Source organism: Coenobita brevimanus, chromosome 76, assembly GCF_032717465.1.
Source record: "Coenobita brevimanus isolate Jiangsu-jjx chromosome 76, ASM3271746v2, whole genome shotgun sequence".
Taxonomy (NCBI): domain Eukaryota; kingdom Metazoa; phylum Arthropoda; class Malacostraca; order Decapoda; family Coenobitidae; genus Coenobita; species Coenobita brevimanus.
In genome coordinates, this window is record NC_137029.1 from 11,300,128 (window position 1) to 11,311,832 (window position 11,705).

The 11,705-nt window shown below is 40.6% G+C and overlaps 1 protein-coding gene across 1 annotated transcript in view; it reads right to left on the minus strand.

Moving 5' to 3' along the window:
• The window catches only part of LOC145408296 (uncharacterized), a 396,553-nt gene extending 385,436 nt beyond the window's left edge, over nucleotides 1-11,117 (minus strand). The window contains exon 1 of the mRNA XM_080279070.1: nucleotides 10,968-11,117. Coding sequence (XP_080135196.1) covers nucleotides 10,968-11,010 — 43 coding nt within the window. The 5' untranslated portion in view covers nucleotides 11,011-11,117. The remainder of the gene's footprint in view (nucleotides 1-10,967) is intronic.
• Nucleotides 11,118-11,705: the final 588 nt, after the last annotated feature.

The window sequence follows — 11,705 nt, forward strand, 5'->3', positions numbered from 1 at the left end:
TTCCCTTCCTTCCGTCCTACAGTATCTTACTTCCTTCTTTATGTCTCTCCTTCCACCCTGCAAACATGTCTTGTTCTCTCCCACTCTAACTTCCTTTCTTCCTTCCTTCTTTCCTTCCTGCTTTTCTTCTTTTCGTCTTTTTTTTTTTCTAACTGCATTTCTGGTACTCTTATTTCTTCCATTCCATCTTCATGTTTTCTTTCTTCCTTCCTTCCCTATTCAGCATACCTTCCTTCCTTCCTTCCTTTCCTTCTTCCTTCCTTCATACTCCTCTTGCTTCTTTCCTTCATGCCTTCCTTCTCTCATCTTTCTCCACATTCCCGACGTGCCTTCCTTTCTCTCATCCCTCCCTCCCTCACCTATGACTTCTTTCTTTCGTCCCTGCTTAACATTTTTCCACTCTGCCTTCCTTCCTTTCTCTCTCTCTCTCTCTCTCTCTCTCTCTCTCTCTCTCTCTCTCTCTCTCTCTCTCTCTCTCTCTCCCCGTTTCTTTTTATGTATTTGTCTTCTTGCGCTATTTTTTCCTTACATCCTTTCTTCCCATCCATCATCCCTCCCTTCCCATTGCTTTTTGATACAAGGGCATCTCTAGGAGCCGCTGTGTCCGTCTGTCTCTCAGTAATAACTTTCGAATGCGAGGCTCTTTACTTCCTTACACTTTAATGACTTGAGTGAAGCCCCACTACACCACATTACACCACACCACAGCAAAGCACAACATACTACACTACACCGCAACGCACCACACCACACCGCAACGCACCACACCACTCCACAACTCCCTCCCACACCATGCAACAGCTCACAGTTCTCTCCCACATCGCACAAAATCACCATATCCCTCTCACACCACACAATACACTATACCAGCCTCCCACCCCACACAAAATCACCCTCCCACACCACACCACACACCGTATCACCCTCCCACACCACACCACACACCGTATCACCCTCCCACACCACACCACACACCGTATCACCCTCCCACACCACACAACAGCCCGCCACAACCAGAGAAAATGGATAATGATATTGGGAAAGGAAAAGGAATAATGGTAAGGCGAGAGAGAGAGAGAGAGAGAGAGAGAGAGAGAGAGAGAGAGAGAGAGAGAGAGAGAATAAATTGCCCTCCCATAAATTGCAATACAATTACCACCCTCTTGCATACAAGAAAACATACAATACCTACCCCGAAGCTTAGTTGTACAATACAATACAGATTTTTTCAAAGAATTATATTCTATTTACTTTAACTTTGTGTAACACTGCCGTCTTTCGATCTTGAATGTTGATATGCAACAAGAGATGAACACTAGAAGGATACTAGTAACAAAGAAGTGTAATGAAAAGATGTAGGGCCTTAATGTTGCCGTACTTGGCAAATGTGCTACGGGAAACAAACTGTAAAAGGACGAAAAATTTTGCCAAGTTAAGATGAACTTTGTTATTGAACAAATTTCTGTCCGGCTGGGCAGTCGCATCAGCCTGAGGCAAGTAATCTCCCATGCAGGGCCGTCCCAAGTGGTGAACCGATGTTCCCTTGCCGCAAAGGACGCTTCACCAAACCGAGGCGCGGGGAACTGTGTAGAGGTTTGATTTCTGGATAGATGCTGCTTCTCCCCACTCAGTTAACAAGGACAATGGAGTACGCTACACATCTTCCCGTTATTGATATCATATGGTTACCATGTAGCGTTATAACTGGTTTCTTGAGTACACAGGAAACTATTAAACCTGTCAATCAGAACAGAGTTACCTGGAGAGGAAAGAGGGTATAACAATGATACATGTGATGGGAGAAATGTAATAATATTGATAAAGATGAACGAAGAAGTAGGCAGTTCTGCCTAAAGTGAGTGGATGATTGACACCACCACCTACCACCTGTTGAGGTGAGTGAAATACAGAAATATAAAAGTCATTCACCCTGATCTTACAATATCCACCCACACTCATAACATAACCATTATCTCTGTTGGTACAATACCCTCTTATACTTGTAAATCAATAATACAATAGCCATCCCAAGTTATATAACAGCATTGTAGCTGCCCACACTAATAATACCATACTGTAATGCATTACCCACACACATTAATAATACAGTAGCTACACAGTTAATACATAAGCCATATTACCAATAATTTACAATGCTCTACTTTACCTTCCACAAAGTTACAGTACAATAAATAACTCTTCGACACCTTAAATACAATTCTTATCCCTCCCACCAGGTTTGATGCTATAACTAGCCCTCCCACCTAGCTCAGTGCAATACCTAACCCTCCCACAAGGTAGCGATACAGTACTTAACCCTCCCACAAGCTTATAACACAATATTTAACCTGCCACCAAGTTACTGTACAATACTTAACGCTCCCACCAAGTTACTGCACAACACCTAATTCCACCACCAAGTTACTGAACTCTCCCACCAAGTTACTGTACAGTACCTAATTCTCCCACCAAGTTACTGAACAATATCTAACTCTCCCGCAGTTACAGTGCAGTGCTAATCTTCTCGCCACGTTACAATACAATACCTCACCCTTCCACCAGGTTACGATGCAATACCAAACCCAGTCATCATGTTACTATGCGATACCAAACCTTTCCACCAGATTACGATACGGTCCCTACTCCTCTGACCAAGTTACTGTATGATACAATACCTACTCCTTCCACCAGCTTACACATACAATACCGAACCCTCCCACTAAGTTAGGATACAATACTCCTCCCTTCCCCCGGGCTACAGATACGATATCAAACGCTCTCACCAAGACACAAAACAGTCCTTGATCCTACCTATATCTTTCATGCCCTAATGACTAACTCGCAGCTGAATGAAATCGTCTGTCTTTAGCTGGAATAAAATGGTCAAGCTTGCCCGAGTATGAGGGTGTTGGTGATGACGGCTTTATGTCTCTAAGCCTCCTGTACCTCACTCTCAGAGGTATTTAATCATCTGAGGACAGCTTCAGGGAAAAAAAAATTACAGAGACACGATCGTAAGAGGATTAAACGTCATTATTCAGTCTCTCAGTAGTAGTAGTAGTAGTAATTTCAACCAAAAGGCTCATTTGAACGTGAACCGGATGGACTACAGGATGAGGTTTTCCTGCCGCTGCAATTCATCATCGTCCTTTCAGGGGATAGGGAGGGAGTTGAGGGATGTTTGTATAACCAAACAACAGAGTGGCACAATCATATCGGCGCTAGGGCGTGAAGGCAGCTCCTGAGAGCATCTAGCCTCTCTCTCTCTCTCTCTCTCTCTCTCTCTCTCTCTCATACAGGCTAAAAGTATATCAATCCTTTCACTCTCAGTAGCTTTATTTTCTTTGCTCTTTTTACGTTGGTCGATATTGCGAAGTTGTGAAAAGACCTCTTGTAATGAAGAGATTAGGAACAGGCTTCATATATCGCTTACTTACGAGGTGAATCGCCCATTTTGAACACACTCGTTTCAATTTTGGCGGTGGCAAGAACAGAACAGAAAAGACATTACAATACTGAAAGTTTTAACTGATATTATTTTCCTCTCTCCACTACAAAAGCTGACCTACGTGTATTGCATAATCAAAATAAAATATTTTCTTGTTGCACGATAAATGATCATGCCATCTTACAAAGGACGTTTTTTTTTATTTTATTCTTTCTGTCTTCACAGTTATATTCAACACAACTGATGGGTCCTAAATAGAAAATGAGTTGAATAAAACAGACTGGCGTTAGCTAAAACGAAATGAGAAAAACGAAAGAAAGGCGAGTGAAAAAAAAAAAAAAAGAGGGCATGAAGTAAGAAGGATAGGAGGAAATATAAAGAATACCTTATATTAAAAAATAATAATAATAAATAAACGAAAGGAGGAGACAAAAGCACTGGAGTGAGAAAAAAAATAGGCAGGATTAAAACAAGGGCCAAGAGGAACGGGAAGAAATGAAGGAATGGAAGGATAAATGGGAGAGAAAGAGGGAGGTAGAAATAATTAGAGAAGAGAGAAGGAATGAAAGACGTGAAGGGTTGGGAAGGAAGAAAGTAAAGAAGAAGAGGAAAACATTTGAGAGAGGGAAGAAAGGTAGAGGAAGTAAGATAATAAAGAAAGGAAAGGATTGTTAAAAGAAAGAAATTAATGGAGAGGAGGGAGAGAAAAGCAAGGAGAGTAGTAAAAGAAAGAAGAGTTAGATGGACGGAACATAAAGTAGCAGGACAGATAAATAAAGAAGAGGGAGAAAGGAAGGAAATATAAGGGAAGGGGGGATGAAGAATAAGAAGCGAGCAAAAAAGGAGGAAAGGAAGAAACAGAAAGAGGTAAATAAAGGGAGAGAGAACAAAGGAGGGGCAAGTACAGGAAGGAAGGAAGAGACGAAGTGAGGAATAAAGGAAGGAAAGGAGGAAACAGGCGAACATTAGGCAAAAATGAAGGGAAAAAGAGAAGAAAGCTAGAGTAAGAAAGAATAATGAGGAAAAAAGGAACCTTGAAGAAAAACAATGGAATTTATAACAAAGAAAAATAAGGGAAAACAAGAAGAAAGGAAGAAGAACAAGGAATAAAACTAGGAAAGGGAGTTAAGGGAACGGATGAGAAATTGAAATATTGGAGAGTTAGAAGAGAATAAAAAAAAATGAAAGGTAGATGGCGAGAAGGAAGGTAAATAAATGAGAAGAGGAAAGAGGAAAGAAGAAAAGGAAAAACGGGAAGAAAAATGGAGAGGGGAGTATGGAAAGGAAAAATGGGAAAAAGATATAAGAGGGATGAGAAGAACGAAGGGAGATGAGGAATGAGACAAGAGGAACAGGAAGGAAAAAAAATTGATGAGAAAAGTAAGAAGAGAATGAAAAAAAAAAAAAGAATGAGAATAAAGATGAAAAGAGAGAACGAAGATTGGAAAGGAAGGAAAGAAGGAAGAGGACGACGGAAATGAGATAAGGAGCAGAAAAAATGTGACCATAAGACGAAGAGGAGTGGGAGGACGTAACGAAAGGAATTGAGAGAAAAATGTCAACAAGAAATATGCACTTTCTTTGACCAAGAATTATCGCAGCTGTTAGAGTTTGACTGCTGTTATCTACTGTTTTATGTATACTTTGTTTCTCAGATGTGTTCCATTATAATTCGAAATATAAGCTCTATATCTAAGCTATGATTTTATCTATATCAGTCTCTCTCTCTCTCTCTCTCTCTCTCTGTATGCACATACATATCTGTCTATGTACAAATGTATCTGTCAGTGTGTCTATGTATCTATCTATATCCATCTGTCTATATATACACAAATATATACATAGATAGATAGATAAGTAGATAGAAAGATAGATAGATATAGATATATATTAGTGTATTGCCAAAACACAGTCCATTTAAGGGGTCATCGGTAGATTTTAGGTATTAATGAGAAGGGATTCAGTTCAACATTATAAAAGTTTCTGGTGGTAGCCATAAAAACAAAAAAGAAACTAAGGAAACACCCTTGAAAAAGTTAACTCGTACCCAACGTTTCATTAACACACCACCTCCTCACCCACACCCTCATCCCCACCATCACCCTTCACAGCCTCTCGTCTTTAACCAAAAAACGAGAACTGAAGGTGAAATTATGAAAAGGAGGTGAGAGCGAGCGGTGCAGCAAACGGGACAACGGGGAGAATGCTTAAGACCGACCAATTTTCTTGAATATTACCGTGGAGACCAATGACCTCCCACCCTACCTGCCTCCCTCCCTTCTTCCCTCCCTCCTTCCCTCCCTCTCTTTCTCTCTTTTCCTCTCTTTGGCTACTTCTCTCTCTCTCTCTCTCTCTCTCTCTCTCACTCACTCACTCACTCTTGGTATCCTCCTCTCTTCTCACTTTCTACTTCCCTCTTCCTTTCTCCATGAGTTGTTCCCTCTCTACTTTTCTTCTTTTTTTGTTTGGGGGGGGCTCTCTTTCTCCATCTAGGTACTTTCCAGTCTTCACCCATTCCTTTGTTTTTCCTGATGATCCACCGGTAAGAATGAATGACTAACAGTATCTAAATTTCAGGTGAGTTCCCAATTTTAGTTGCTGGGAACGTCTTCTACTGTACTGCCGTTAGTGTGAATGATATGTAGTCGCGTTTTTGTCGTCCAAGCTGGAGCTTGGGATTCGAAGCGCGTCTTGGGGCGCTTGGTTTCTGTCTGAAAAATTACACTTACCAATTACAATGTAAACAGAGTGATTCGCTTAAGATCATATGGAGAATATGCAATTTACAAGTAGCCCCTATTTGTGCTGAACTGGCTCTATATGTCGTTTATATTAGCCACGTACACCCTGATTTTATCTACATCTTGCTAATTTCATGATATTTTTCACGTACTTGTCCTTGTTGGCCAAACTCACTCTGCCCAGGCTGTACCAAGACTGCTCCCAACCACGCCTGGGTGAGATACGAAGACGGTCTTGGTTTCCATGAAAAATGCTTGGGCTGGCTTCGTATCACTTTGGCCGACAAAAAAAGGCGCATCTTGGTTTCGCCGAAAATGGCTTCGAATCCAATCCGTCAGCTTGGACGACAAAAACGCAGCTATAGTTACGTAAAGCTCTCTTCGGAGGAGTGAAATTCATTAATACCTGGAACCACTTTGACGAGTGATCTTCATTCTAAGACGAATGTCTTCTCTAAAACTCAGTTGATTGTACTCATTTTGATCGTCCATTTCGCTTTTTTTTTTCTTTCTTTTTTTTTTTAAGGAAAAAAACACGAACCACTCGAAAGGAATTGGCCTGCTAGCGTAGACCGTAGTTAATGTAACATATATATATTCTAACCTCCCCCACAAGCGAGCTAATTACATTTATAACATTTTCGGTGATGTCAGGAATGACTTAGTGGCTGAAGACATCCTGTCACTTAGCGCAACCTCAGTCAGTCGTAATTTCAAAGCCGTCTATTAATAGTCCTTACCATATTTACCTCCAGGTGAGATATAACTCATGAAGTAATTTGAACCTTGGACTAAGTGATCATCCACCAGTACAATCATGTAACACGGACAAGAAAATGTATAATCAGTGCCTAAACCAGTTGTACTCACTGTATGTATATTTTCGGCCAATTTAAAATTTACCAGTTCCCAAAAACCCTTATTAGCACTCGCGATGTTAGGCCTGTACGTCTACTTACAGAAAACTTCATTGCATCAGCTCATGGATAGCCCAGCATGTAGAGGGACACCTTAGACTTTGCTTAGTCACATGAGAAACTTACAGTAGTTATTCATATTACGAGAGCAAAAGTATTTAGCAGTAGTGATCACTGTTAACCTTAAATTCAGTGATGGTAATGTTACGCTCAGTTACAAGTAAGTACCCAACTGCTGTATTGGAGGGCCTTGTTTATATCTGAAAGCAATTGCAAGTATCAGTGATTGTCCGTTATCAAATCATCAAATATTAATGAAATACAGAAATCATCATTTGGAATTAATATGTTATGACACAATATGTAATTATGTAACTATCCAATTATATAACCATAGGCATCAATATGTAGTAGACAGGTAGTTATGTCTGAGTTCGCCAGCAAGAAGTTAGATACTTTTCCCCACAGCCAGACACTCAAGTACTTCAAGCACCGGATGACCTGACAGCTGTTCACATGTCGGAAGTGTGAGAGACCCTACGAGTACACACACACACACACACACACACACACACACTTAACCGTAGGTCAGAAGGGAATATAAGTCCGAAAACACATGTAGGAGAACCAGAGAACCAGAGAGATCTGCATCGAGTAATAGGGAGTAGGAGAAAGAGAGAGAACCAGACAGCCACGGAAGAAGGAAGGACAAGGAGAGTATGAGCTTGAGTGGGAAGGCAGTAGCCAGCAGAAACTGCCCCTGAGAATACACGGGTCACGTCAAGCTCTTTAACTTTTCCAGTGAAGCAACTTTGACACAGTATAATTCCATCGACCCCGATCTACCTATTTCATCAGCTCACCTCACTTACAATTCGAAGAGGATAACGTGACATGAACAACCAACCCTAACGTTCCCCTACAACTCTAACTTTTATTCTCTCTCTGCCTGGGTCTCTTCAGTCAACCAGACAAACTGATACATCTTCTTTCTCTATAACAAATAGATAAAGGCCAAATAATCCTGACATCTGCTGGCCTTTGGCAAAGTTTTGTGTGCCACTGCACAACAGATGGCCAGCGAAACATTATTAAACCAAGCTGATGAAACCCTTGTATTAGCAACATAAAAAAGAACAAAAAAAGAGGAAAACATCGAGAGGAACTTACACAACAAAATTATGCCACAAAAAGGTCTGTCACAATAATAACATGACATCCTTCGCCAGACAGCTAAGCACGTCTTTAAAGCAAGGCAATAAAATCACTGAAACACACATTTCTTGCATCGAAAAATCGTTTCCCCCTCTTTTTTTTTCTTTTTAATTGACAGTGTCAGGTAAAAGAAGGTAATATAACTTCAAGAACATGCACGATAGTTTCTGGCAATAAAGAACTATCTGACAATGAAACTGAGTATGCTAAACTCTTTGCTTTCTCTTCGCATCTGTATTCACCATAAAAGTTACAAGTATGAGTCTGGCAATTTTCAGGATGATTAGGTGAAGGCAATTTAATATTGATACTACGATTAATGAGAAAGATGTATAGCCATAATCAACACCATTAATGTGAGTAAAATACCAGGACCAGATGAATATGCATATGAGTATTAAATATAGGAAAAAACAAACTAGAACCGTCTTCTATCTAAGGATTTCATCATATCTTCAAGAAGTGGCAGGGTGCCAAACGAGTGAAAGCCGATGAGTGTAACTAAGATGTTTAAATGTGGTAACAAACCACACCAAGGAACGAAGCTTCCATATAACTTAGCATTTGCAGTTTGCAAAATTTTGGAATTTATTATCAGAAGTAATTTTATGAAACAGAAAGAAATGTTCTCATCAATGTTGTTTTACGAATTTCTTGCATATTTTCAACGATACAGTAAACTGAATGCTTGTATATGTCATAAAACTATATCTGTCGATGTTGTCTTATTATAATTTTAAAAGGAGGTTGATATAGCGCGCATATGAAAGATTTCTAAGAGACTATAGATGCTTCCTTTCAGTGACAATGTGCTCAGGTGAAATGAAATTCAGACTAGGAAGTTCCAGATCGAGAGGTACAATGCTTACTGATAGGCAATACTTTGTTTTTAATAGTCATACTGTAGGTGTTTGTCTTGTAAGGTATCTGGATTTGTCAATGACAAAAAACAGAAGGTCACAGGAAAAAATACATCTTTATAAAGGAAGGAAATTAAAAGAGATCTTGATAAAGTACTCAAGTGGACCCAAAAAAATAGGTGCTAAAAAAAGTAGGTGCGAAAATGAAAGAGCCTCTTTTAGTACGAATATTATGAATGTCGATATAGCAAATCAAAAAAAATAATTATATTTCATATGAAATGACCCAAAACCTGCTTTGTATTCCTTGTCTTTGACCGATATAGCAGATACATTAGCCACGACCTCCACCCTGACATACGGCCTCGAGCGAACAAATAAGATTGTTGCTGTTCCTCTCTCAGGTGGTCTTTTGTATTCCCTGCTTCCTTATTCTCTCTCTCTCTCTCTCTCTCTCTCTCTTTCTCAAACATCTTAAACTCCAGTAAGACAAGTGTGTGCATTTCAGTTAAGAAATACTTCCTGATGACAAAAATTCCTTCAGTACGGTGACTACTTTCTATCTTTATAAAGCAAGATTCAGTTTTATTCAGCTTGTGGAAGACCTCGCAGAAAAACGGATAATTAAAAGCTATAAATATAAACTCTCCTCTTGTCACTGACTCTCCTTAACTGACTCAAATTGTCTAGAGATAGCAAGAATGAAATAAAGACGTTCTTGCAGAGAAGGGGTTAACGACCGGAATCTGTCTGGTTTGTATATTTATGAACCCCCCTCTCTCTCTCTCTCTCTCTCTCTCTCATAACAGACGTATCTCCAGTATTTCTTACATGTTGAGGGATCCTCTTGCACATCTTGCATCCACGCCACCCTCCCTCATAGCTTCTTTTCTCTCTCTCACGACTCTTTCCTCCTCTCCTCTTATCTCTTTCTTGCCTTCTCTAATCACTCTCTCCTCCACCTCATTTCTCTTCCTTCTCTCCCTCACCCTCTTCCTCTCTCTCTCTCTCTCTCTCTCTCTCTCTTACCTTGTTATCTCTACCTTGGATTTCATCTCCCTTTCTATAATTTCTCGTTTTTTTCTTCACTCCCCTCCTTTGCCCTTACATTCTCTTACTTATCACACTAATGATCACCTCTGTCAGTCTTTACTTCCTACTTTTTCTTTTTGTATGGCCATGTATTAAGTCTTCTTCCTCTCGTTCTCTTTTAATCTTTTTTTGCTCAGCTTTACTTTTCCACTCATGCCGTCTTATGATAATCCATCCGACTTATTTGCTCCGAAAGATCAAGAACTTTCATTTCTAATTTAATCAGTCCAAAGCTAACTAAGAGGGTCTGCTGGTAGCAAGAATGAATTACACACACACACACACACACACACACACACACACACACACACATATATATATATCCATCCATCCGTCATCCAATCCTACGTTGCCCCATGAGGAGCGTAGAAGCCCGGGGCTAGGCAGTTGGTCCTGACATTTAAGATGAGAGTGAATATATATATATATATATATATATATATATATATATATATATATATACTGTGTATCTTTCGTCCTCTCAACATTCTTGACAGAGGGTTCTTACCAAATGAAAAACACGATCCTAGTCCTGGATACACCATTTTTTGTAAGTTTGAAGAGAAATCTTTGGATCGTACAATATTTTCACACTCAGGGAAATGTATTAGTGATTAAGATATACCTCTGTCAGTCTGAAAGATTTTAAAGGCGGATGGATTTTACCAGCTTACAGAACAGGAACATTACTCACCAAGTCCAAGGAGGAGCAGGAGGCGTAGTTTTGTTGGCGTCATGGTGTGGACGGCTGGTGATGGCGCAGTGTGAGCGGGTGACTGCCGTGGGAGGCGTGGAAAGGCGTAAGATAATGCTGGGTGGGTGTTTGGGCAAGTGGTGGTGGTGTGGGAGAATGTGTAGTGGGAGAGATGTATGTGGGTATGGACTTGTTAATGTTTATGCGTGTGATGCTGATGGCTGGGTATGACAATGGGAGGTGGTGTGGGAGAGTGCACAGTGTGAACAGCAAAGTGTATGGGCAGGAGAGTCTGTGTGTGAATGCAGCTGGGTGTGAATATCTGACCTTATGTGCGTTTGGTTGTGTGTGATGCTGATGTGTGCGTGTGAAGACAGGGCGATGATGTGGGAAAGTGTGTATCGTGAGTGTGGGTAGGTAAAATTATGTGTGTGTGAAAGGGTGGATGTATGTGCAGGTGCTGAGTGTGAGTGGTCTTATAGGAGAGTGTTCGGTCTGAGTTTAACTACGTGTGTAAGCAGATACGACTGTGGTTAGGTGTGTGTGTGTGTGTGTGTGTGTGTGTGTGTGTGTGTAGTTGTTCGTGGGCGCGTATGTACGTAAGTGTGGGTGAGTAAGCTTGGAAGCACCTCAAGTGTCGGAGAGATGAAGGAGACAACTTGGGCCTCTCATTCTGAACAACACCTCACACCTCTTCCCACCCCTCGCACCACACCTTCCACCTTCACTCCTCACCCT